At 56.1% G+C, this 21,892-nt stretch overlaps 2 protein-coding genes across 3 annotated transcripts in view; one reads left to right on the forward strand and one right to left on the reverse strand.

Moving 5' to 3' along the window:
* The window catches only part of WRAP73 (WD repeat containing, antisense to TP73), a 16,541-nt gene extending 4,686 nt beyond the window's left edge, over positions 1–11,855 (forward strand). The window contains exons 4-12 of the mRNA XM_029227786.1: positions 5,831–5,903; positions 7,170–7,273; positions 7,995–8,081; positions 8,476–8,610; positions 8,714–8,791; positions 9,800–9,905; positions 10,529–10,654; positions 11,045–11,236; positions 11,471–11,855. Coding sequence (XP_029083619.1) covers positions 5,831–5,903; positions 7,170–7,273; positions 7,995–8,081; positions 8,476–8,610; positions 8,714–8,791; positions 9,800–9,905; positions 10,529–10,654; positions 11,045–11,236; positions 11,471–11,613 — 1,044 coding nt within the window. The 3' untranslated portion in view covers positions 11,614–11,855. The remainder of the gene's footprint in view (positions 1–5,830; positions 5,904–7,169; positions 7,274–7,994; positions 8,082–8,475; positions 8,611–8,713; positions 8,792–9,799; positions 9,906–10,528; positions 10,655–11,044; positions 11,237–11,470) is intronic.
* Positions 11,856–12,388: 533 nt separating this feature from the next.
* Positions 12,389–16,783, reverse strand: TPRG1L (tumor protein p63 regulated 1 like). Of its 2 annotated transcripts, none has more exons than XM_029230561.1 (5): positions 16,487–16,783; positions 16,291–16,382; positions 16,038–16,214; positions 15,058–15,211; positions 12,389–13,716 (listed from the first exon to the last, which is right to left on the reverse strand). In XM_029230561.1, the coding sequence occupies exons 1-5, from the start codon at positions 16,700–16,702 to the stop codon at positions 13,522–13,524; spliced, it is 834 nt and encodes a 277-aa protein (XP_029086394.1). In that variant the 5' UTR covers positions 16,703–16,783; the 3' UTR covers positions 12,389–13,521. The 2 variants fall into 2 exon arrangements, with proteins under 2 accessions (XP_029086394.1, XP_029086393.1); XM_029230560.1 differs by having other exon boundaries at positions 16,291–16,385; positions 16,487–16,764.
* Between the last annotated feature and the right edge of the window lie 5,109 nt (positions 16,784–21,892).

Consider the following 21,892-nt stretch of genomic DNA (forward strand, 5'->3'; position numbering starts at 1 on the left):
CATTAGGGGATCAGGGAAGGCTGGGGTGGTGTGAACACATCTCGTCATTATATTGAGTTTCATGTCTGCCAGTTTAGGCCATTGGGGAGGGAGACAGCAAGTGAAGGGGGCCTGGTTTCTCCACGTTACACACGTTGACATTTTACAGGGCTGTTGGAGAGAACTTGAGCTATTCATATAGCCTCATCTAAAAGGCTTCATGCTTATAATTCTTCGGGCCCAAATCCAGCCCCCAGACAGGCACCTGTCAGTGTGAAAGAGAAACCGTGCTCTTTGGACAAGGTTCACTGACAGGCAGCCTGTGCGCTGCCGTGAGGCCTGAGAACAGAACGCTCAGGACTGCAGAGTGTCTGTGGGCCCCACCTCAGCCCGCGGGGCCCCTCGCTCTGCATTTTGCATTAAGCACGTCCGTCCTTACCTCAAGATCTTATCTGTGTGTGCACGTGTGTGTGCAGACACCATACACTATGATGTGCATTTGTCTAAAGTTTGCTTAAATGAATTCATACTCTGTGTTCTGTTGTGGTTCTTTCTTCCCCCTCGATATTGTTTTTGAGATTCATCCACGTCGAGGGCTTGACTGCTTCTTTCAGTCCTTGTAGGGAAAGTCATGCCACGGTTTATGCAGCCACCCTGCTGGTGCTGGGCATTGCAGCTGTTGCGGTCCCTGCTGCAGGGAATGGATTGTGGGCGTCTGCTCCGGCCCGTACAGGCGTTCTCTCTCGGACGTTTGGGGAGGGGAGGTCGCCTGGTTGTAGGAGATGCGGTTTGACCAGGATGTTAAATGGATGCCAGTCCAGTAGAACTGCAGTGGTACTGCACTGTGGTTTGCATTTTCATTTCTCTAAGTATTGGTGACGTCGAGTTTCCATATCTTATTTTATACACACCCACGCACACAATTTAAATATGTATTTCAGGTTCACGTGGAGTTTATAGTGGTGGTGTGAGGAGTGAATCCATTTTTATCTGTTCCCAACAGGATTTGTTAAGAAGTCCGTCTTTACCACCTGTCTCAAGAACTGAATTTCTTTACACCGACGTGATCGGTTCCGATTTTCCATTCTGTGCCATCGTTGGCCCGTTTCCCTCCTGTGTTACAGGATGTTAACATGTAACAGGGCTGTGCCCTCCTCGCTGCCTCTGCTCTGCCAGGTTTCCTTGTGTGTTTTTGAGGCTCTGTTACTAGAGCTGTTCCAGGTTTCATGGTGAGCTGAGCCTTTTATTATTATAAACGGTTCTTCGCGTCTCATTTCTTCTGTTCTGCAGTGTGTTTTGTCAGATGATGGCATCAAATGCCATCCTTCCGTGGTTAGGGCTTTCAGGGTATATCTTTTTCATCCTTTGACTTTCAGCCTTTCCGTATCCTTAAATTTTAGTACGTATGTTGTAAATAGCCTGTAGTTGGCTTAAAAAAATAAACCCCGACCTGAAAACTTTTTCTTCTACCTCAATAAAGCCAATTGGAGCTACTTATGAACAGCAACATTCACCCACTTTAAGCGTGTGGACCGTGAGCTGGGACACGTGGCTGCCGCCCCGGGGGGGGACGGAGCGCGCTTACACCAGCCAGTGGGCACCTCCCGCGCTCCAGTCATCCTGCTGCCCACCTCTGGCCTGCTTCCTGCCGCTCTTGGTTTACAGTTTAGATTCCATGTGAGAGGGGCCACGTGGCTTGCAGAGTTTTGTGTTTGGCTTCCATCACTCGGCCTCATGCTCTTCTTGAAATCCGTCCGCGTCTGTGGGCATCAGCTCCGGTTTCTCGGAGCTGAGTGGTGTCCCCGTGTGGATTCCCCACCCTGTGTGTGTATCACCCGCTGGCCGATGGAGCTGTCGTGAATATCCTCACAGGGCTGTCTGCGGACGCGGGTTTTTCTTTCTCTTGGGTAAAAACCTGGAGTGGGGGGTGCCAGGAGGTGTATGTTTACAGCTTAAGAAGCCGCGGACTCTTTTCCGCAGTAGCTGTGCCGTTTAGCCTTCCCCTCAACAGTGCAGGAGTTTGTTCCATAGTCTCACCAACGCTGCTCATCACAGCCTCTTCTGTTAGGCAGTCGGATGTGTGCTGGCGTCTCGTTGTGGGCTTTCCATATGACTGATAATACTAAGCGTCCTTTGTGTGCCCACCATCCTGTAACTCGTCTGTTCACGTCATCCGTCCGTTTCTTTATTAGGCCGTTTGTCCTTTTCTTGAGCTGTAAGGTTCTGGTTACAAGTTCTTTGTCAGATACATGTTTAGTGAATATTCTCTCCTGGTCTCTGGCTTGCTTTTTCCTTTTGTTAACAGTTTCTTTTAAAGAGCAGTCTTTCATTTTGACGGGGTCTCATGGGTCAATTTTTTCTTTTATCATTTGTGCACTTTGTGTCTAAAGAAATCCCTGCCCAACCCAAGATCACAGAGTTTCTTCTGTTTTCTTTTAGAATTTTTATGATGTTAGCTCCTAAGTTTAGATGTGTGATTTGTCTTGAATTTCTGTCCTTTCCCCACTTTGCACCTTTGTCAGAAATCAGTTGCCTGTAGGTATGTGGGTCTGTTTCTGGACTCTGTCTTGTTACATTGATCTCTTAGTCTGTCTTTGTGCCAATACCACATGCTCCGGATCACTAAAGCTTAATAGTAGGTCTGGAAACCCAAATCAGTGTGTTTTCCAGTTTTGTCCTTTTTCAAAGTCGTTTTGGACATTCTGGGTCTTTAGTATTTCCGTATCAATTTTGGAATAAATTAGTCAATTTCTAAAGAAAAAAAAAAAATTGTGCCAGGATTTTAAAGTTGAGATTGCGTTGAATCTGTAGACCAATTTGGGGATAATTGCCATCTTAACAATACTGAGTCTCTGGATCCACGAACATAGGATACTTTTCATTTCTTAAGTCTTTAAATTTTTTTTTCTAAGCGATATTTTCATTGTATAGATCTTGTACATGCTTTATAAAATTTATTCCAAAGTTTTAAATTTTGTTGTATCAGCTCTTGACTCTGCTTCAGTCCAGGGGAAGGGCCAAGGGTGTTCACGCAGGTGTACGTCTGTAAACCGGGAGGAATTTGACCTCTGAATGCATTCCACTTCTAACAAGAGAGGGAAGCCACGCACATCCATACTGATAAAGAACTCGGTGGGCTGCTGTCAGTTTGCTGTTTCTTTTTTTGTGTGTGTGGTACGCGGGCCTCTCACTGTTGTGGCCTCTCCCGTTGCGGAGCACAGGCTCCGGACGCGCAGGCTCAGCGGCCATGGCTCACGGGCCCAGCCGCTCAGTGGCATGTGGGATCCTCCCGGACCGGGGCACGAACCCGCGTCCCCTGCATCGGCAGGCGGACTCTCAACCACTGCGCCACCAGGGAAGCCCTGCTGTGTTTCTTGAGTTAATTTTCCAAACAATCTCTGAGTTGGAAAAGGTCATTTTAAGTATTTTTGCTTAAGTACTGGAATTTTCCAGGTCACCGGCAGCAGTGATCAAGTAATAAAAATGTACTTATTTTTTACGTGAAGACCATTAGAAAGTGTTGTGGAAAAGGAGATGAGCTAAGGAACTCTTTCTCAAAAGTGACTGTTCTCTGGCGAGATTAGCGTTTCAGTTCACCCTTAAATGTGGCAATGCCTGAAAGCACAGCCCAGCCCAGAGGGGGGTCCTGCTGAAGGGCTGACACCTTGGAAGGACCCTTGGTGGTGACGGTGATGCCGTGGCACCAGACCTGAAATCCCAGGTCAAGGCCCCCTGGCCTCCGCTTTCCCGCCGCAGGGTGTGTGGGTGGGCACAGAAGCGGGCCTGGTCGGCGGCCCTCCGGGAGCCTGCCCTTCGGCCACCTCTGGCCTGTCCCCCTGCGCTCTCCCTTCCTGCGGTGCTGCCACCTCCTCGAGCTCACGGAGGGGAGGCGGGTGTTTATCTGCCTCTTTCTCACTGCATTTGTTAAGGTTACACACAGTTGGGTTTCTTTTAACGGTTTTTGATGGGGGATGGCGGGTAAAAATCAGGCTTAGGTGCTTTGTGTCTTTTCTACCTTTAACAGAGAAGTGTGGATGGGGCAGGGGATTGGAGGCTTCTAGTCAGGAGCGCCCTGGGCCTTCCCTCCTCTCCCTCGCTCACCTGGAGGACAGGTGTTCCAGGCCTGATGGCGCCGACTGTGCGTGTCCAGGTGGATTTAACACCCAGACCTGCTGGGCTGGGAAGGGTGTGCCTTTCCACCGTCCTTGGCCTCCGAGAGCAGGAGGTTTTACAGGGAACAAGCCTGTCGTCAGGGTGAGCCTCACTCCTGGGCCATGCCTCGTCTGCACGTCCTGTACCTTTGCCTTAGATGGACAAGCGCTTTACCTTGAGTACAGCCCAGAAGTGCCGCCAACCCTGCAGCTTGTCTGCATCCCTTGTCTCCCCTAAATGCCACGTGAGCTTTTCACAGAGGCAGTTCAGGACATCAGATTCTTCCATCAGATTCTTTTCTTTCCTAAGAGACAATGTGGAGAAAATGCAGTTAATTCATTTTTTAAACCTCCTAAGCTAAAAAAGAAAAAGGGCCTAGCTTGCAGGAATCACACTGGTACAGAAACGCGGGGCCCTGCGTTTTACTTCATGTGAAGTCCCACAGTTTTTAAAGCTATGCTTATTTGATGAAAGCAGTTTTCCAGCCCGTGTTCCTTACCTCACAACCACGCCTGGTAAACACAGCTTCCGTGTCCACTGGCCTGGGGGCTGCGGGAGCTGGAGGTGGCAGGGCGCCCATTTACCTTCCCTGACGGCCGATGGGAACGGTGTGGACATGCTTTTCCAAAAGAAACATTTGGAAACTCCGGTCAAGGGTGATTGTTCACGTTGAGGCTCCGAGGGGGTCTGGGGCGGCTCCAGCAGCCCTCCCCGTGCCTGGGTGCGGGGGCCTCGCCTGCTCACAGGGCCGGGGTGACAGTGCGGAGGCTCTGGGTACCCCCCCACCCCGACCCCGAGCGCACCTCCTCGAGCCCAGGCATCCATCCCTGGCGCACTCGCCGGTCCCTCACTGACACGTCTGCTTCCGGCCATTTTGCAACAGCCTGGACAGCTGTCGCTACCTGCGCGATGTGCCCACGGTGGGTCCCCCAGAAATCTTCCGCAGAGGCCTCCGTGTGCAGAGTCGGGCCACTTCCCGTCCCTGCCAGCCTGGGGCTGCCCGGTGAGGCAGAGCTGCTCACCCTTCATCTGCTTCAGAGGACTGAGGAGTGTCCTGCGTGGCTTCCCTCCTAGACGTGTTTCTCTAAGCAGCGTGTTTAGGGTTATTATTATGTGAAAACTGTGACTACAGCATCCCCCCACCCTTATCCGCAGGGGATGCCTTCCAGGACCCCATGGATACCTGAAACCCCTGCAGTGCTGAACCCTCTATATGCTGCTGTTTCCTATACAGACGTGCCTGTGATAAAACATAAATTAGGCCGAAAAGGAGGGATGACTGTACTTTGAACTAAAACGCACTTGTATTTAACTTTGTCACTCAGATAATATTGTCACAAAATGAAAACCAAGGACCAGGAGCATTAAATTTAACAAACATGGGACTTCCCTGGCAGTCCAGCGGTGGTTAGGGTTCTGCGCTCTCACTGCTGTGGCCCGGGTTTCATCCCTGGTCAGGGAACTAAGATCCCACAAGCCGTGTGGTGCGGCCAAAAAAAAATTTAAATGTAACGATCGTAAAATGTGAGTTTGACACACGTCTTCAGGCAGAAAACACCACAGGACCGCTGATGCGGGAACTGCTGCGGGAATCTCTGGCTTGGGTGCTGACGATCTGGTTACGACTTGGAGTGGTCTCTCCAAAGACGCTAAATATATGCTGTTTCCTTTCTCTTCTCCCTCCCTTTGCCCCTGGCAGCTGCGGATAACTGTCTGGTCCTTGTGCACAAAGTCCGTGTCCTACATCAAGTACCCTAAGGCTTGTCAGCAGGGTGAGTCGGTCAGAGGCACTCAGAAGCCATTCCTCTGTCTTAGTTTGGGGCTTGGGGACATTTTTACCTTGGAAAATTTCATACACAGGCAAGAGCTGCCTCAGCCGTGTGTCAGCTCATAGCCAGTGTTTTTTCTCTATACCCACCCCCCCGCCCCCAGATTATTTTAAAAGTACATCGCAGACCTCCTAGTGAGTACTTCATCTGTGACCATTCCCACCTGTGTCTCTAGGGCTTCTCCTGTACGCGACGTCAGTGACTAAGGAGGGTATATTGTCCTTTAGGACGTCAAAGAAGAAGGACTTACACGTAAACCCTTTACATCTGCTGCCGGACCGGGTGCTCAGGTCCCTCCAGTTCATGTCAGTCTCGCACCCCCACCTCACACACCGGATTCTGAACCGAATCCTCCATTGACTTAACTCTGTGAGGCCTGGAGTGGGGAAGTGGCGACCTGTCCCACCTGGACATCACCGAGGAGGGCCAGAGGCACGTGTCCTCTGTGCCGGTGGGGAGCCCGCCCCCGCGGGTTTAGCTGAGCCGAGAGCCAGTTGGGCACCCCCCTCTCTTGAGTCCTGAAGTTACATGGCGGTATTTCAGTTAAGAAACAGAAAGAAGCAGTACATGGTTTGAATGATTTTTCCATTTTTTCTCTTGCCGTCAGCAGTTTGAACCTCACGTGTGAATGGTGTGCAATTGTACACTCATTTTTTATTTTTATAGTTTGAATATCAGTGTCTCTCCAGATGACACACACCCTTCTTGGTGGAAATGACAGCTTTGTCATTTAGGTGTTCTTTTGACCCATGAGGTATGAAATGTGGCCACGGGCTCGGTTCGCTAATACGGACCCAGAAAGTACAGTCTGGTTGCAGCCAGATTCTTACCTTGAATTGACTTCTCCCAAATTTAAATTCAAAAGTAAAAATAGGAAACATCATGACAAGCCTGCTCTGAACCAGCTGAGTTTCCTGCGGTTAATTTCCTAAGACCACAACACTCCGTAGGGCACCACATTTCCCAGTAATGGTCTGGGGCTCATCAGGGCTCAGGTCACTGTGTATTTCTCGCAGGTTCTCTGCAGGTCAGAAGTCTGAGCAAGGGTGTGGAGACCCCGCCCTGTGTAGACACACACTCCCTGCCGCGGACGCTGGGCTCTGCTGCCACGTCCCCCTCTTCAGACCTGCTTTCTCTTTCTCGTTCTAACTTGAAAACCACTGCTGCAATCTGCTTCTCGATCCCGGGACCTTTCACTCTTCTCGGCAGGAATAACCTTTACCAGGGACGGCCGCTACCTGGCGCTGGCCGAGCGGCGGGACTGCAAAGACTACGTGAGCATCTTGGTCTGCAGTGACTGGCAGCTCCTGCGGGTGAGACTTGTCCCCACCTGGGAGCGGAGTGACCCTGGGGCGTGGGGGGAGGGGAGGAGTGCGTTTGAGGTTCCGGGGCATCTTCCGCGTGGTATGGAGCAATGTGATTCCACATTCCCAAAGGCCGGTGCTGCCTGTAACCACGTGGCACGCACACCGGCAGGCGTTCGTAGGATGTGTTGAGATGACGCGTGCTTGCGGTGTGTTCACAGTTAACAGGCCACCAGGTTGGTGCCACCTCCCTTCCTGTTGGTTCCGTGGTATTTGCATACGTGTGGCTGCATCAGGCGGAAGAGTGAGCCGGAGTTTAATACTGAGCACGTTCCTGCGTGGGGCAGGAGGCCATGGACACAGACGCACAGGGCCGGGCAGGACCCCCGGATGCCGCCAGACAGAGGCCTCCTCGACGGGGCAGGGATGTCCTGGGAGGGTCTTGCCTGGGCTGGTCTTAAAGGCACAAGACTCAGCCAGGCAAGAAGCAGGTACAGGCGCGGGGCGGACGGAGGCCTGAGCCACGTCGCAGCCCCGTGTGCCCGGCCTGGAACCTCCCCAGCGCTCAGGCCGGACGTCACAGCAGGAGGACACGGCTGTACACGTTTCTGTCCGTGGCTAGATGAGGATATTAAATACTGAATGTTAACACATCAGTTATAAAATAAACGTTCGTGTATCTGTTGAAAACATTTTCAATTTCATCTCTCCCCCCGCCCGCCTCGGCAAGCACTTTGACACGGACACGCAGGACCTGGCCGGGATCGAGTGGGCCCCCAACGGCTGCGTGCTGGCCGCCTGGGACTCCTGCCTGGAGGTAGACAGCCCACTCGGGACCCTTTCTGCTCTAAGCGCCGACGCCAGTATTTCTCTCACGGCCTCTGAACGCCGAGAGCATTAACTGCGTCTTTCAGACGTCGAGCCGAGGAGCTTGTTAGCGCCTGGTTCCCCTTCCCACCGTGTTACCGCTTGGCTCCCCTAGTTGTGGTCCCCTTTCCACCGTGTTACCGCTTGGCTCCCCTAGTTGTGGTCCCACTTCTGAGCCGAGGAGCTCGTTAGCGCCCAGCCCCCTTCCCACCGTGTTACCGCTTGGCTCCCCTAGTTGTGGTCCCACGTCCCCGTTTCCCACCGCCGTCGGGGAGGGCAGTGTCCCCGCCCCGAGTCTCACTGCCTCCGCGCTGAGCTCAGTAACAATTTCAATGTCTCGGCAGTACAAGATCCTGCTCTACTCCCTGGACGGCCGGCTGCTGTCTACGTTCTGTGCTTACGAGTGGTCCCTGGGCATCAAGTCCGTGGCCTGGAGCCCCAGCAGTCAGTTCCTGGCAGTCGGGAGCTACGACGGAAAGGTGGGAGGGCGTCCTCGGGGTGAAGCCCATGGCCAGTGCCCCGGCGGCTCTGACCACGTGGTTTCTATCCCCCCCCCGCCCCCCCCCCCGCCCCCCACCACAGGTGCGGATTCTTAACCACGTGACGTGGAAAATGATCACAGAATTCGGGCATCCCACGACCATTAATAATCCCAAAATAGTAAGTGTGGAAGCACGTTTCTGCTTGAACAGTATTTGGGGAAGGGGGTCGAAAGCTGCTTTTTCACTTTCTGTTACTTATGGCGCTACAGGTACTTACATCCCCATAACCTTCTGATACTGTAACATTTCAAACGTCAGACTTGCCCAGTGGCCTTTGTTTCTCCTGCCACATTCCCGGGGGCTCCAAAGTGGTGTCCTTCCCCTCCCCAGCCCCCAGCCCTGCGGCTCGCTCTGGGACCAGCTCCTGCTCTGCGCTGTGAACAGGGTCCCCTGCCTGCAGGCGCCAAGCACCCGCACCCACTGTGCTCTGGGCCAGTCGGAGAAGAGCAGGCAGACCCTTGCCCCATGGAGTCTGGGCCGGGGCTGGGAGGGCTGGTGTCTTCCCCGGGTGGGTAGGAAGGCTGCCTGCCGAGGGGTCCTGGGGCAGGCACGGGGAGGAGGTGGCGCAGGGTTTGGGGAGGAGCAGTTCCGGCGGTAGGAACAGGCACAGGAGTGCAGGAGTGCAGAGGCCCTGAGGTGGGAACAAGCATCCATTTATTCAGCGGGCGCCGGTCTGGGTGCTCGGAGACCTTAGGGACCCGGAGCGACAGCCCGCCTTGGGGGACAGCAGGGATGGGGCAGACACCCAGTGAGCTGTCTGCTGGTGAGGGACCTAAGATGGGTGAGTGGTGAGGAGGGAAGCAGCCCTGACGCCGGCAGGGACTGGAGGACCTGCTGGAGCTGCAGGAACAGGACTGGAAGGCGGCCGGGTCGGGTGGCGCCGCCCCAGGCCTCACAGGGTTCGCTGGAGGTCCTTCCACCCCGCGGCCGGTGCGGTCTGAAGGTGTCGGGCCGCTCGTCCTTTCCGTCAGGCCTCCGGTGACGCACGCCGCCTCGCTCCTGGCCCGTCTGTCACCCGTCCCCACTGAAGTGCTGGCCTGGGGGTGAGACCTCGTGGAGAGTGCCCAGGAGGGCGCGGTGAGCGGGGCCGCGGCTGCACATCCTGCCCGGGCCGTCTGTCTTCTAGGTGGTGTACAAGGAGGCCGAGAAGAGCCCGCCACTGGTGCTGGGCCGCCTGGCCTTCCCTCCGCCCAGAGCAGCGGCTGGACCCCTGTCCTCCACGGAGAGCGAATGTGAGCAGCTGGGCCCGGGATGGGGGCCTCTCTCTTCCTCCCCTTTCCTTTCCTTTTATTATGGAAAAAAGAGTCCTCTGGGTCCAGGTAGATTCCAGACGCTCCTTGTTGTTTTTTCAAATCCTCTCCTTTCCTGCGATGCCTGGTAGCCAGCGTCTCTCTTAGCTGTGAGCCAGCAGGCTGCCTGGCCACTGGCTCTGTTGACTGAATACAAGCCCTGGGAATCCTCATTTGACGGCTGGTCCTCTGAGGGCGACTTTTTAATGAACACTGACTTCCTTGGGTGAGCAGGGCCCTCAGAGGGCTCAGGGAGATGCCGCAGCTGTGTCGGGGACCTGGGACGTTACTCGTCTGTAAAATGGCGTAATTAGGGCGTCAGAGGAGCCACTGGGACGGCCACCAGGCCCTGCAGTGGCGCCTGGCCCGTCGCAGCTCCGGAAACACGGCCTCGCAGGGGAGGGCGCAAGGACAGGCCTTGTGCGCCGCAGCCAAGTTCCCACCGAGCCCTGTTTTCCGTAAGATCCTGCCCTGTGCTTGCTTCTCGCCCCACAGGGGGTTGTGGGCAGGACCGCAGGCCCTCGCCCCGCGGGGAGGCTCAGGGTGCTCTCTCTTTTGACGCCCAGACGAGGTTGCCTCGGTGCCGGTCTCCTTACAGACGCTGAAGCCTGCCGCCGACAGAGCCAACCCCAGGATCGGCATCGGGGCGCTGGCCTTCAGTCCCGACAACTGCTTCCTGGCGACGAGGAGTGGTCAGTGGCCCGTCCACGTGTGTGTGCTGTCCCCTCACCGCTCCCTCGGGGCCGGGCAGTCGAATGGCTTGAAAGGAGAGTCGGGGTGCGGGTCTCCCGAACGTGCTTCCTCCTGTCCTGCTGCAGAAGCGTCTCGGGTCACTGGGCCCATCGGAGCAGCAGCCGCCCAGCCGCTGCACCTCAGGCCCTGGCCTCTGCTCCCTCTATGTCCCTCTTTGGGAAGGAGCAGGGCTCAGGCCGACAGGACTCCCGTGTGTGCCAGGCAGCCCCGGGGAGGGCCCTCCCCCGCTGAGACCCCAGGCAGCATCCGTCCTCAGGCGTGAGCGGCACGGGGACTCAAGCAGGGGAGCAAGGGGTGACCACGGGCCTGTTCACATCTTCCTTCCTTAGACAGTGTCCCCACCGCCGTCTGGATCTGGGACATCCAGAAGCTGAGGCTGCTCGCGGTGCTGGAGCAGCTGTCCGCCGTGCGCTGCTTCCAGTGGGACCCACGGCAGGCCCGGCTGGCCATCTGCACGGGGGGCGGCAAGGTGTACCTGTGGTCGCCGGCAGGCTGCGTGTCGGTGCAGGTACCCGGGGAAGGTGAGCGCAAGCGGGGATGCGAGCAAACACGGCCTCGAGCAGAAGGTGAAAGCCCTTCTCGGGAGGCACCTTTCCATAAACCTCAGGGCCGCCGGGTGTGCGCACTTGACTGGGGCCCGCGGCGTTTAGCGTCCCAGGCCAGGGGGAGCCTTCCCACCTGCTGAACTCTGGGGCTCCAGCTGGGTCACCCTGGAACGCTGGTCTATCCTGCTCTAACCTCCTGGCTTCCTCCAGGTGACTTCCAGGTGCTCTCCGTGTGCTGGCACCCGAGCGGGGACTCCCTGGCCCTCCTCAGCAAGGACCACTTCTGCCTGTGCTTCCTGGAGACGGAGCAGGGAGTCGGCACAGCCTTCGGGCAGAGGGGTGACCACACGTAGGACCCGTGCACGATCAGGCCCACGTGGCTCAAGGTGGGAGACCTTGGCTTGTGTTGGCCGTGGGAAAGGAGCAGAGCTTCTTGGTGCTGCGTCTCCCACTGGGGTGGCCCGGAGGAAGCGCTTTGCTTCTGTTTTTCTACAGCAAGCCATTTTTGTTAATATGTATGGTATGAAACTAATTTTTGTTACTTAAAATAAATATTTGCTAATTCATAAAATGTCTCTTGCTTACTTTCTTCAAAGGTTTAGGTCACGGGAAAGTTTTCTAGGTCAGTTTTAAGTTTGGGGTTCACTGTCTTAGGGAAACTGTGCCCCAAGCGGCCAGTCCCCCTCACACAAGACCCGCTCTGCTCGGAGCCTCCATTCTGTCACTGAACGCTTTGGAGAGTGGCCTGTGGGTCCCATGGGGCCTGTTCCGGAGAGGAGGGGAGCCCTGAGCACCCGGGGTGGGGTTGTACCTCCAAGGGAGGCTGGAGCTGCAGGCCCTGGGGCGGCTGGGTCAAGGTCGGCTCCCCGCAGGGACCATCCGCTCTGGCTGTCCACCTGGAACAATCCGGGTGCTTCAGGAAGGCGGCCAGGGCTGAGAAGGCTGGTGGGGGAATGAGGGTTTGTCACCCTAGGTAGAGGCTGGGCAGTGCACACCACTCCCTGGTGGCCATGAGGGGAGCGAGTGGTACAGAACCCTCACTGTGCACACAGCAAAGGGCTCAAAACCAGCGCACAGAACAGCTCATGCTCTTAAGATTCTCTCATTTAACAGGACACTTTCTTGGTTGTTGCACCTATTTTAATAACTTTTTAAGAAAGGAATGACACCCACTGTTTTAATATTTCAACTCAGATTTTAAATGTCTTTACTACAAGATCGAAAGCAAAGGCTCAGGACCCAGGCGGAGTTGTGAGGCAGCCTTTCGATGTGGACAGGACCCTGCATCCGAATCACGGCCATGCTGACCACAGCTACGCCAGAGTCAGAAATAATGAGGAGGAACCGGCGGGCCAGCAGTTAAATCCTCAACAGACGCTCCCAGCAGACCGCTCAGCCGTGGACGGGAACGACTTCCCCCGGGCTGGCGTCTAGGGGTGAGCTGCGTCAGGAGACTCTGATGTGGTTCCTTTTCAGAAGTGCATTCTTTACAAGCAAACTAAGCAATTCCCTTTTTCAATATGAATATGACAATACAAACTTAACCGAGTTGACAAAATTGTGTGCAAAGAACTTATCAACGTGACTTTCTCAGACTAATGACTTGTCTTGATTTTCTGTAAACCTTTTTGGGCCTGGGAAAGATGCCATAAGTATTATTAACACAATATAGGTTAATTTTAGAAAAAGTGTGACTTTAGGCCGAACACATATTTCCACATAAGCCAGTGTCCGTCCGTTCAGGAGCTGACAAGGCAGACCGTCTCTTGATGAGCTCGTGCCTGCTGGCTTCTTTCAAATTAGCTCTAAGAAAGTGGATTAAATCTCCAAATGCAGATTTGGACAGCAACTGTAAACCACCACAGGCACCGAGTCTCAGGCGCCTCCCTGGATGCAGCGATCTATGTAGCTGCGGTGCCGTTTATTATTAACATGCTCCAGGGCTGGGGTGGGAGGGACCACGGGAAGCCAGATGGAGACCCCAGCGGTGGGGGGCACGGAAACTGAGGTTCTAGGAAGCAGATGCCGGCCAGGACGGTGACAGCGATATTCATTCTGCTTTGTCTGGAGCTCACGCGACCAGATGCCCAGTATCCAGCTAAAGTATATGGTCCATCTGACTATGCTAATCGTGCCCAGACCCCTACAGGTAAGGGGCTCGGACCCTGCCAGCGGCAGTGGAGCTGGCCAGAGGCCTGATGCCCCCAGGGTCCCATCGGCCTGGCTCTCCCAGGGAAGAGACCCACGTGCGCGTGTGGTGCCTAGAAGCCGATTTTGCCTCTGGTCATGGAATAGCCCAGCTTAGCCTCGTTGTTGATGAAGGACATCAGCCCCACATAGGTCTCGATGAGGAGGGGGCACTCCAAGACCAGCACGCCGCCAGCCTGGCCCGGCAGAGGACTCTCCTTCTGGGCTTTTTTGACAGCTTGGATTAACAGAGCTTTGAAGCCATCCAGCTGTAAAGAGAAGAGAGGGAGCTTGATCAGATGATCCCCCACGCGTCTGTGTCAGCCCGTCCCCACCCTGGAGAGACGCCTGCCCAGACGCATCCAGCAGCCCTTGGGCTCATCTCCTCCGCGTCACCCTCCAAGCGTCACACCTCACCTCTGCGCTCACCTGTGACTGGCTACAGCCAGTCCTCACGGGCCTCACTCTGCCGGTCGACGTGGCTTTGCCGTAGTGACCCACCTACTCCTCCCCACCACCCACCAGGCGGTGAGCAGGCCAAGGTGCACAGCTGGCAAGTGGGGGCCTGTCGCCAGTCCTGGACCCGGCTCTCACCACCCCAAGGCCTCCTCTCCTGCTGAGCACGCAGACTGCCCAGCTCTACCATGGGCGGGGGTCACCTGCCACACCCCGAAGCCCTTCTGGACCCTTCTCCAAGACGACCACAGCCACAGAGGACCCCATCGTAGAGCTACGCTGACCAGCAGCTGCTAACTACACAGGGCTATTTAGACGTAAGTTAACAAACTTCTAAAAACCAAAAGTTTATTTGGGGCTTCCCCAATGGCGCAGTGGTTAAGAATCCGCCTGCCAGTGCAGGGGACACGGGTTCAAGCCCTGGTCCGGGGAGATCCCACATGCCGCGGAGCAACTAAGCCCATGCACCACAACTACTGAGCCTGCGCTCTAGAGCCTGCAAGCCACAACTACTGAGCCCACGTGCCACAACTACTGAAGCCTGCGTGCCTAGAGCCCGTGCTCTGCAACAAGAGAAGCCACTGCAATGAGAAGCTCATGCACCACAGTAAAGAGTAGCCCCGGGGGCTTCCCTGGGGGCGCAGTGATTGAGAATCTGCTAATGCAGGGGACACGGGTTCGAGCCCTGGTCTGGGAGGATCCCACATGCCGCGGAGCAACTAGGCCCATGAGCCACAACTACTGAGCCTGTGCGTCTGGAGCCTGTGCTCCGCAACGAGAGGCCGCGATAGAGGCCCGCGCACCACGATGAAGCGTGGCCCCCGCTCGCCACAACTAGAGAAAGCCCTCGCACAGAAACGAAGACCCAACACAGCCCAAAATAAATAAACTAATTAACAAACTCCTACCCCCAACATCTTCTAAAAAAAAAAGAGTAGCCCCGGCTCACGGCAACTAGAGAAAGCCCGCACACAGCCATACAGCCAAAAAAAGAAAAACTAAATAAATGAATTTATGGGAAAGAAGAGTTTATTTTCTCTGTGTAGCCGCTGTTCAACTGCTCAGCAGCCCCGTGTGGCCACCGCCCTGGGCAGCACAGGCCCGGAACGTTCCCGTCCACTGGGCAGTGCTGCTGTTGCTGTGTGTGTTCTTACTTGGCACAGAGAGGCCGTCTTCTCGTCCACGCCGGCCATCGGGTGCTCTATGAACGTGGTGTATGGCACGTTGGTGGACCAGGGGTTCCATCTGCTTATGAAGGACGGGCGGCTCTGCTTGTCCCACTGGATGCGAATCCCAAAACCTTCCCGCCTACCGAGTGGGAAGAAAGGGACCAGACCTCACACAGCAGGCCATGGCGCCCCCGAGCACCTGCTCAGTCGTGGGTGTGAGATTAAAAAGCTGTTCCACCGGTAAAGATAAGACTGATGACATTTCACAACAGTGAAGGACCCGTGGGGTTTGACAGGAATGGCGTGTCTAATAACGACAGCTTTCAGCACTTTAAAACATGACAAACTGAAAGCACTGTCTTAGTTGTGCTAACTAAACGAATAATATTTTTGCAAGTTTAAATCCTTTTCCCTGAGCATCTTATTGTTGGCCAAAATTCTGAGCTTATCTTAGCTTCCTGAATTCCCTCCCCAAATCTCTTCATCAAAACTCTCAAATATACCGTTTAATTCAACGGAGTATACTGATGGCCAGGTTTCTCACGTTTCAGAAACCTCCCTAACAGATGAAGATCAGCTCTTGAAAACTGGCCATCAAACGTTTCCAAATTTAATCTTCAGTAATATCTGCAAATCAAAGCGACACACTACCTTTTTCTTTTAAAAATTAACCACAACAGAGCTTGAGGTGACAGGTGTAATCCTTTCTTGGCGGGAGTAAAATGCTGAGTTTGGCTCTTATCTGAAGAATACCCACGTCGGGCCTATTTTAACGTACCCTGAGTTCATTTTACTACAAGCCTAGTAACTGTCTCTTGTGCCAGAATTCCTTCAAACGCACCCTGTGGGGCACAAGTCACCTGTCTCTACACTCTTGCTGTTGAAGCAAGACATTCACTGAAGGCTGGTTTCGGAAGCGCTGACTGAGAGGCCCTGGTGGTGGGCTCTCTGTTCAACACACTTACTTATTGAGCGATTTCGGGGGAAACTGGAATTCTCCGTAGGAGATGGTGTCCACCGCGTTTAAGGCTACCCTGACCACCTGCTGGCACTGCAGGCTGATGAAGTCGTATTTGCAGATGAGCAGCGCCTGGTCGGTGATGAGCACCAGCCGCTCCTTTTCGTTGTTCCAGTGATCGACCCTGCGGGCGGCAGCGGTTACTTCGGCGCCCGGGGCGCACAGGCGCCCGGCCCCCTCCCCAGCGCGCGCCCCCTTACTCGGTCAGCAGCCACACCCCCTGGATGTCGCCGTCCTCCACGGGCCGGACCACCATGCGGATCTCCTCCACCGCCTGCTCGATGGTGCCAGGCTGCTGGGAGCGTGCGGGGCGGGCCGGGGGCGGAAGTCACAGGTCACGCCCGCTCGCCCGCCCCGCCCACCCACGCCCTCTCCCGCCCCCGCTCCCAGCCTCACCCGGAACACGAAATACTCCTTGACGCGGGCGCGCCGCGTGGGGTCGTGGACATTGAGCGGCCACAGCGTCTGTCGCAGCGGAGTGCCCGTCCCCAGCCGCCCCCCGCCGCCGCCGCCGCCACCGACGCTGCCGCCCGGCCCGACTTCCTCGCCAGCCGCCAGCAGCGCCGTGGGGCTCGTGCCCGCCGAGTCCACCGAGTCCCGCAGCTGCAGCATCGCCGCGCCCGCCACCGAGCGAACCCGGACCGGACCCGACTCGGCCGCCGCCGCCGCCTAAGCCGGACCCTCGGCCCCGCCCACGGGCCCGCTCCGCGCTGAGGCCCGCCGCGATTGGCTCCGCCTCGCCAGCCCCGCCTCAGGCTCCGCCTCCTCCCTCCCCCTCCGGCCCTCGCTATTGGATCGTCCCCCGCTGTCTTCCGCGATTGGTCCTGCCCGCCGCCGTTCACAATCGCTCCCGCCCGTCGCTGCGCCGGAAGAGCGCGCCGCGCGCACGCCCACTTCCTGTTTACGCGTCGGGGAAGGGCGGGGCCCAGGCAGGTTGCCAAGGCGAAGCGGAAGGCCCACGGGGAGAGGGGAGTCACGTGCCGAGCGCTCCTCCCACAGTAAATCGGGTGCTCGCCCGCCCCCACCCCCCAGGGTGCGGCGGGCTGCTGGGGACGTCCTGGATCCCAGACCTGAGGCACGACGTCCACGCCACTATATTCAGCTTCGGCTGAAGTGCAGCGGACCTCCGGGATGGGACCCCGGCTCCTGCCCAGAGTGACCGCCCCCTGGACTGGGACTCCTTCCGTCCAGGGTGATCGCCCCCTGGATGCGGACCCCTGCCGGGGGAGACCACTTCCCTGGACGCACCTCCTGCCCGGTGTGACCACCACCCGGACTAGCCCTCCCCCCAGAGTGTCAACATTGCACAGCAGGGGCAGCGCGGGCTTCGGGGACTGGAGGAGCGGCGGCCCGCGGAGCAGAGCTCTTTCCTGAGCACCCCCGCCTTTCTGACCGCGGGTTCATGGATGGAGCGACGGGGACATGGGCCCAGGGCTCTGCTAAATGCAGACGTGCTCCCCGCGCCTAGGGAGCAGAGCTCCCGACCCTGCTCCACGGAAGGGGACACCGAGGCACGGGGCCTCGTCACTCCATCAAGGGCCGAACCAGGATTCCTTGTTGCTGCCTCTGCTCTTCTTCTCCCGGCACTAGAATTGGATCTTTTCTTGCTCTGAGTGATCTTGCCTGCAGCTAGCGGCACCCTGGGCAGCTGCAGGCCCTGCCAGGGACCTCAGCTCCCTGGTCTTGGCACCCACAGACTCCAGGGCAACCTCATCTTCATCCACGTTGACCCGTTGTCTTGGAGACACAAGGGCTGTATCCATGACAATTTACAAATGTCAGCACCTGTTATCTTCACCCGGTTGGTCACTTTGGCCTTCCACTGCCTCTAGTCACACCCCAGATTACTCCCCCCACCAGAAAGGCTTCTCGACTCACCCCTACTGTATCCATCCTCCAATACTCAGTTTAGAGCCCTGTCCCCAGGAGACACTGCCATTAACTACCCTCACTGCTAGTTCTTTGCTGTTTCATATAATCGTCGGCTCCACACGTGCCGGGCAACCTGCTCTGTGTGTGTGTGTGTTTCTGTGCCCTGTTAGCTAGGCAATTTTGAGAAGCCAGCTCCTGGCGTATGACTGCGCTTTGGAGTTTATAACCCCTTTCTTAATTCTTTGAATTTCACAAGAGCCCAGGGCTGTAAATGCTCTCTTGTATACATGCTGCAGTTGCAGAAACAGGTCTGGGGAGTTCTGCCCAGGTGCCCGAGGCCGCCAGCTGGTGCGGCCCTGAGGATTAGCCAAAGCCCTCCTGGCTTGTGCAGACTTGGATGCCATCCCGGTCTGTGAACAATTGCAGGGTGGCTGGCCTTCCTTCCCAGGACGTCCCTCGAGGGAGGGTGCTGAGCTCTGCACACAGCAGGTCCTCAGCCTCCCCCTCCCTCTACCTGGACGTCAGCAGCCACAGAAACAGGAGGGACGAAAGTACCACAGATACCGAAATAGCTTTGGTACTTTGCTTCCTGGAAAGACTAAGGTCTCAAAGAGGGCTGAGTGTGCAAAAAGAGGCAGCAACCTGCTTCTAGCCCCGCTGGCCTGCTGAGGCGGGGTGGGGACAGCTGCTGCCTCCCCCTGGGGACCAGGGGCCGGGTCACACCCGCCTGGGGCCCTGCCCCGTGGGGAGAGGGAGCCCCCTTCTCTGGCAGCCATAGCCCCTGGCTGAGTCTGCTCTGCCGGTTCCCGCAGGGTGGGCCTGAGTCGGGCCCCTAAAGGGCAGTCTAAGCCATTTGGGCTTGGGGTGCCCACTGACCCCTCTCCTGAGTCCCCTTATTATAGGGGCTCAGCAACGGCAGCTGGGCGTGTGGACTCAGGGCAGGGGCTTGAATCCCGGCTCCCCTACTTCTGTCCACTGGACTTGGACACTCATGCTATGTCTGCCTCAGTTTCCTTTTTTTACTGAGTAGGGATGATAATAGTTCCTGCTCCCCCATGGCTGTCGCGAGGAGTCAGTGAGTTAAGACCTGGGTTGTGCACAGTGCCCTGCACAGCCCGTGCCACCTCAGTGTCAGTTGCTAACTGTGGTCATGCTGTTCACTGAGGCTCTGCTGAGGGCCAGGTATATTGCAAATACTGCCTGTGCTCGTGCATGAGGCGCCGTATTACGCCCTTCAACCGAAGAGAAAACAGTCCTAGAGAGCTTGTCACTTTGCGAAGTTCACACATCTACAGAGAGCAGGGGCCCTGGATTCCAGAGCCTGTGCCCCAGCGCCCACCCTCGCCCTTGTGCCAGTGGCTCCTGGGGGCAGACAGAGGAGAGCCGTCCTCCACTGGATTGGCCAGGAGCCCACGTGGTGCTCACTCATGGTCAGACGCAGTGACAGCACAATTTCACAGCGACATTGATCAGGGTCATCTCAGCGGAGATGAGAAGGGGGCCACTGGCACAAGGGGGCCACAGGGGTTGAGGCTGAAGGCTGGGAGTGGGGAGGGTACAAAGGGGACAGCAGTGATGCTGGCAGGTGGCAGCAGTGTGGGGATGGAAGAGGCCTGGTCATTTTGGCGGGATGGCCAGCCCCCGAGGGCCCTGAACCCGGTACTTAACCTTCCTGCCTCTATTTCCTCATCTGGAGGGCGGGGATGATGAAACCTGGCTCCCAGGCTGTCACAAGCCTCTGACCAGCTCACACGTGCTGAGAGGACTACCTCGTGCCCTGTGCAGCCCTGGCTCCAGGTGCCCCGTGGGTGTCCGTGGAGTCAAGGACGGGAGTGAGAAACGGGACGAAGGCCCATGAATGGACCTGGCTCCTGGCAGAAGCTGAGGGGCTGGAACCTGGAGCCCAGGGGTCGGGGCTCGCTTAGGGCAGGAGGACACCATCTGCTCAGGGACAGATGGAGAGAGCTGAGGACGGTTATGGACAGGTCGGTGTGGGATGTGGATGCAGTGGGGGAGGAGGGGGTACTGAGAGGTTCTGGGACATCCGCTCTCTTCAGGGGGGTTGGGAATTTGGGTGAGGACGCTTGGTTCAGAGTAGCAGTGATGAGCAAAGAAGCTGATGAGGACCGGTGTGGGGACCACTGGGCTGCAGGGAGACCTCAGGCACGTTCACAGTGGAGCCTTCCACCTGGCAGCTGGTGGGAGTGGGAGAAACCAGTAGCTAGACTGGTCAAGACTGGGGGTTTGCCGGGTAGCTGTGGTCAGAGGCAAAGGGGAAAGGGGAGGCCAAGATCCTACAGATGTCGCCCCACTTGGGAGCTAACGGGCTAGCCCGCCACGGTTTCAGGGATGCTGCAGAAGACACACGAGCCCAGGTCAGAGGCAGAGGACTGCTGTTCACAGGGAAGCAACGTCCAGGGTGTCATCGGGTGTCTGGAGGATGCTACCCACGGTGGCTGCATCACAAGAGGGGAACCGGAGGCCTGTGAACAAGCTGGGTCCTCGCCCCTCAAGGTCCCTCTCTGACCAACGGCCCCGGGAAAGGCGGTCAGGGTCTGGTGCCTGCTCCTGGCATGCCCAACAGGACGTGCAGGAGTGTCTCCCAGCGGGGTCAACGGGGTGGACCTCGAGTCCAGTTTCTGGTCTGGCAGAGGCGGCAGTGGATCCAACGGGGACTGGTGACCGGGAGAAGGTCATCAAGAGGACGTGACTGCCGTTGGCCCTCGAGGCAATTAGAGTGTTGACGAAAATAATCAGTAAACAATCTAATATAGGGATCGACACAGAAAGACAAGTATCATATGATACCGCTTATATGTGGAATCTAAAAAGAATGGTACAGATGAACTTACAAAAAAAAGTAGAGTCACGGGTGTATTAGAAAACAAACTTATAGTTACCAGGGGGGAAAGCCTGGGAGGCGGACAAATTGGGAGACCGGGACTGACAAATACACACTACGATATATTAAATAGATAACTAATAAAACCGACTGTACAGCACAGGGAACTCTACTCAATACTCTGTAATGACCTATATGGGAAAAGAATCTAAAAAAGAGTGGATATGTGTATATGTATAACTGATTCACTTTGCTGTACGCCTGAAACTAGCACAAAATTGTAAATCAACTATACTCCAGTAAAATTTTTTTTTAAATCTAATATAGGAATAGAAAAGAGTTTTATCGGAACCAAGCTGGTTTTATCGGAACCAAGTTTTATCGGAACCAAGCTGAGGACTGTAGCCCAGAAGCCAGCCTCTCAGATAGCTCTGAGGAGCTGCTTGGGAGAAGCAGGGTTTTCAGCACGGTTTTATATCTTGTCAGAACAACAACATCAAACACGTCAGGGATGCATTCCTTCAGGGTTTCAAAACACCAGACCAGCCTGTTCACAGCGAGTCCGGATGGTCTTGGCACCTGGGAAGGATGCTGCCCGCATGCCTGAGCCTTCAGGGGGTGTGGAGGGGGCAGGGCAGGGAAACTGCAGGTCCGCAAACTCAAGAGATAACTAGGCAGAGAACTGAGCATCTGCTCGCTGACACACAGCGCTGGGTGCTGTGCTCGTTTCCTAGGGCTGCGTCCCAAAGTGCCACAGACTGGGAGGCTTCAACAGCAGAAATTTGTCCTCTCACAGTTTGGAGGCCAGAAGTCCAAGGTCAAGGTGTCTGCAGGGCCGCACTCCCCCTGAAACCTGTAGGGGAAACTCTCCTGCCTCTTCCAGCCTCTGGCGGTTGCCGGCATTCCTGGGCATTCCTGAGCTTGTGGGCATATCACCCCAGTCCCCGCCTCTGTCTCCACGTGGCTGTCTCCTCCCTGTGATTCTCTCTCCTCTTCATGTTGGACTCAGGCCCGCCCTGCTGTCCTCATCTTTTATTTTTTAAAATTAATTAATTAATTAATTTATTTGGTTGTGCTGAGTCTTAGCT

The sequence above is a fragment of the Monodon monoceros genome, unplaced genomic scaffold, assembly GCF_005190385.1.
Source record: "Monodon monoceros isolate NGI ecotype Baffin Bay Population unplaced genomic scaffold, NGI_Narwhal_1 Super_Scaffold_18, whole genome shotgun sequence".
In the NCBI taxonomy this organism is placed as follows: domain Eukaryota; kingdom Metazoa; phylum Chordata; class Mammalia; order Artiodactyla; family Monodontidae; genus Monodon; species Monodon monoceros.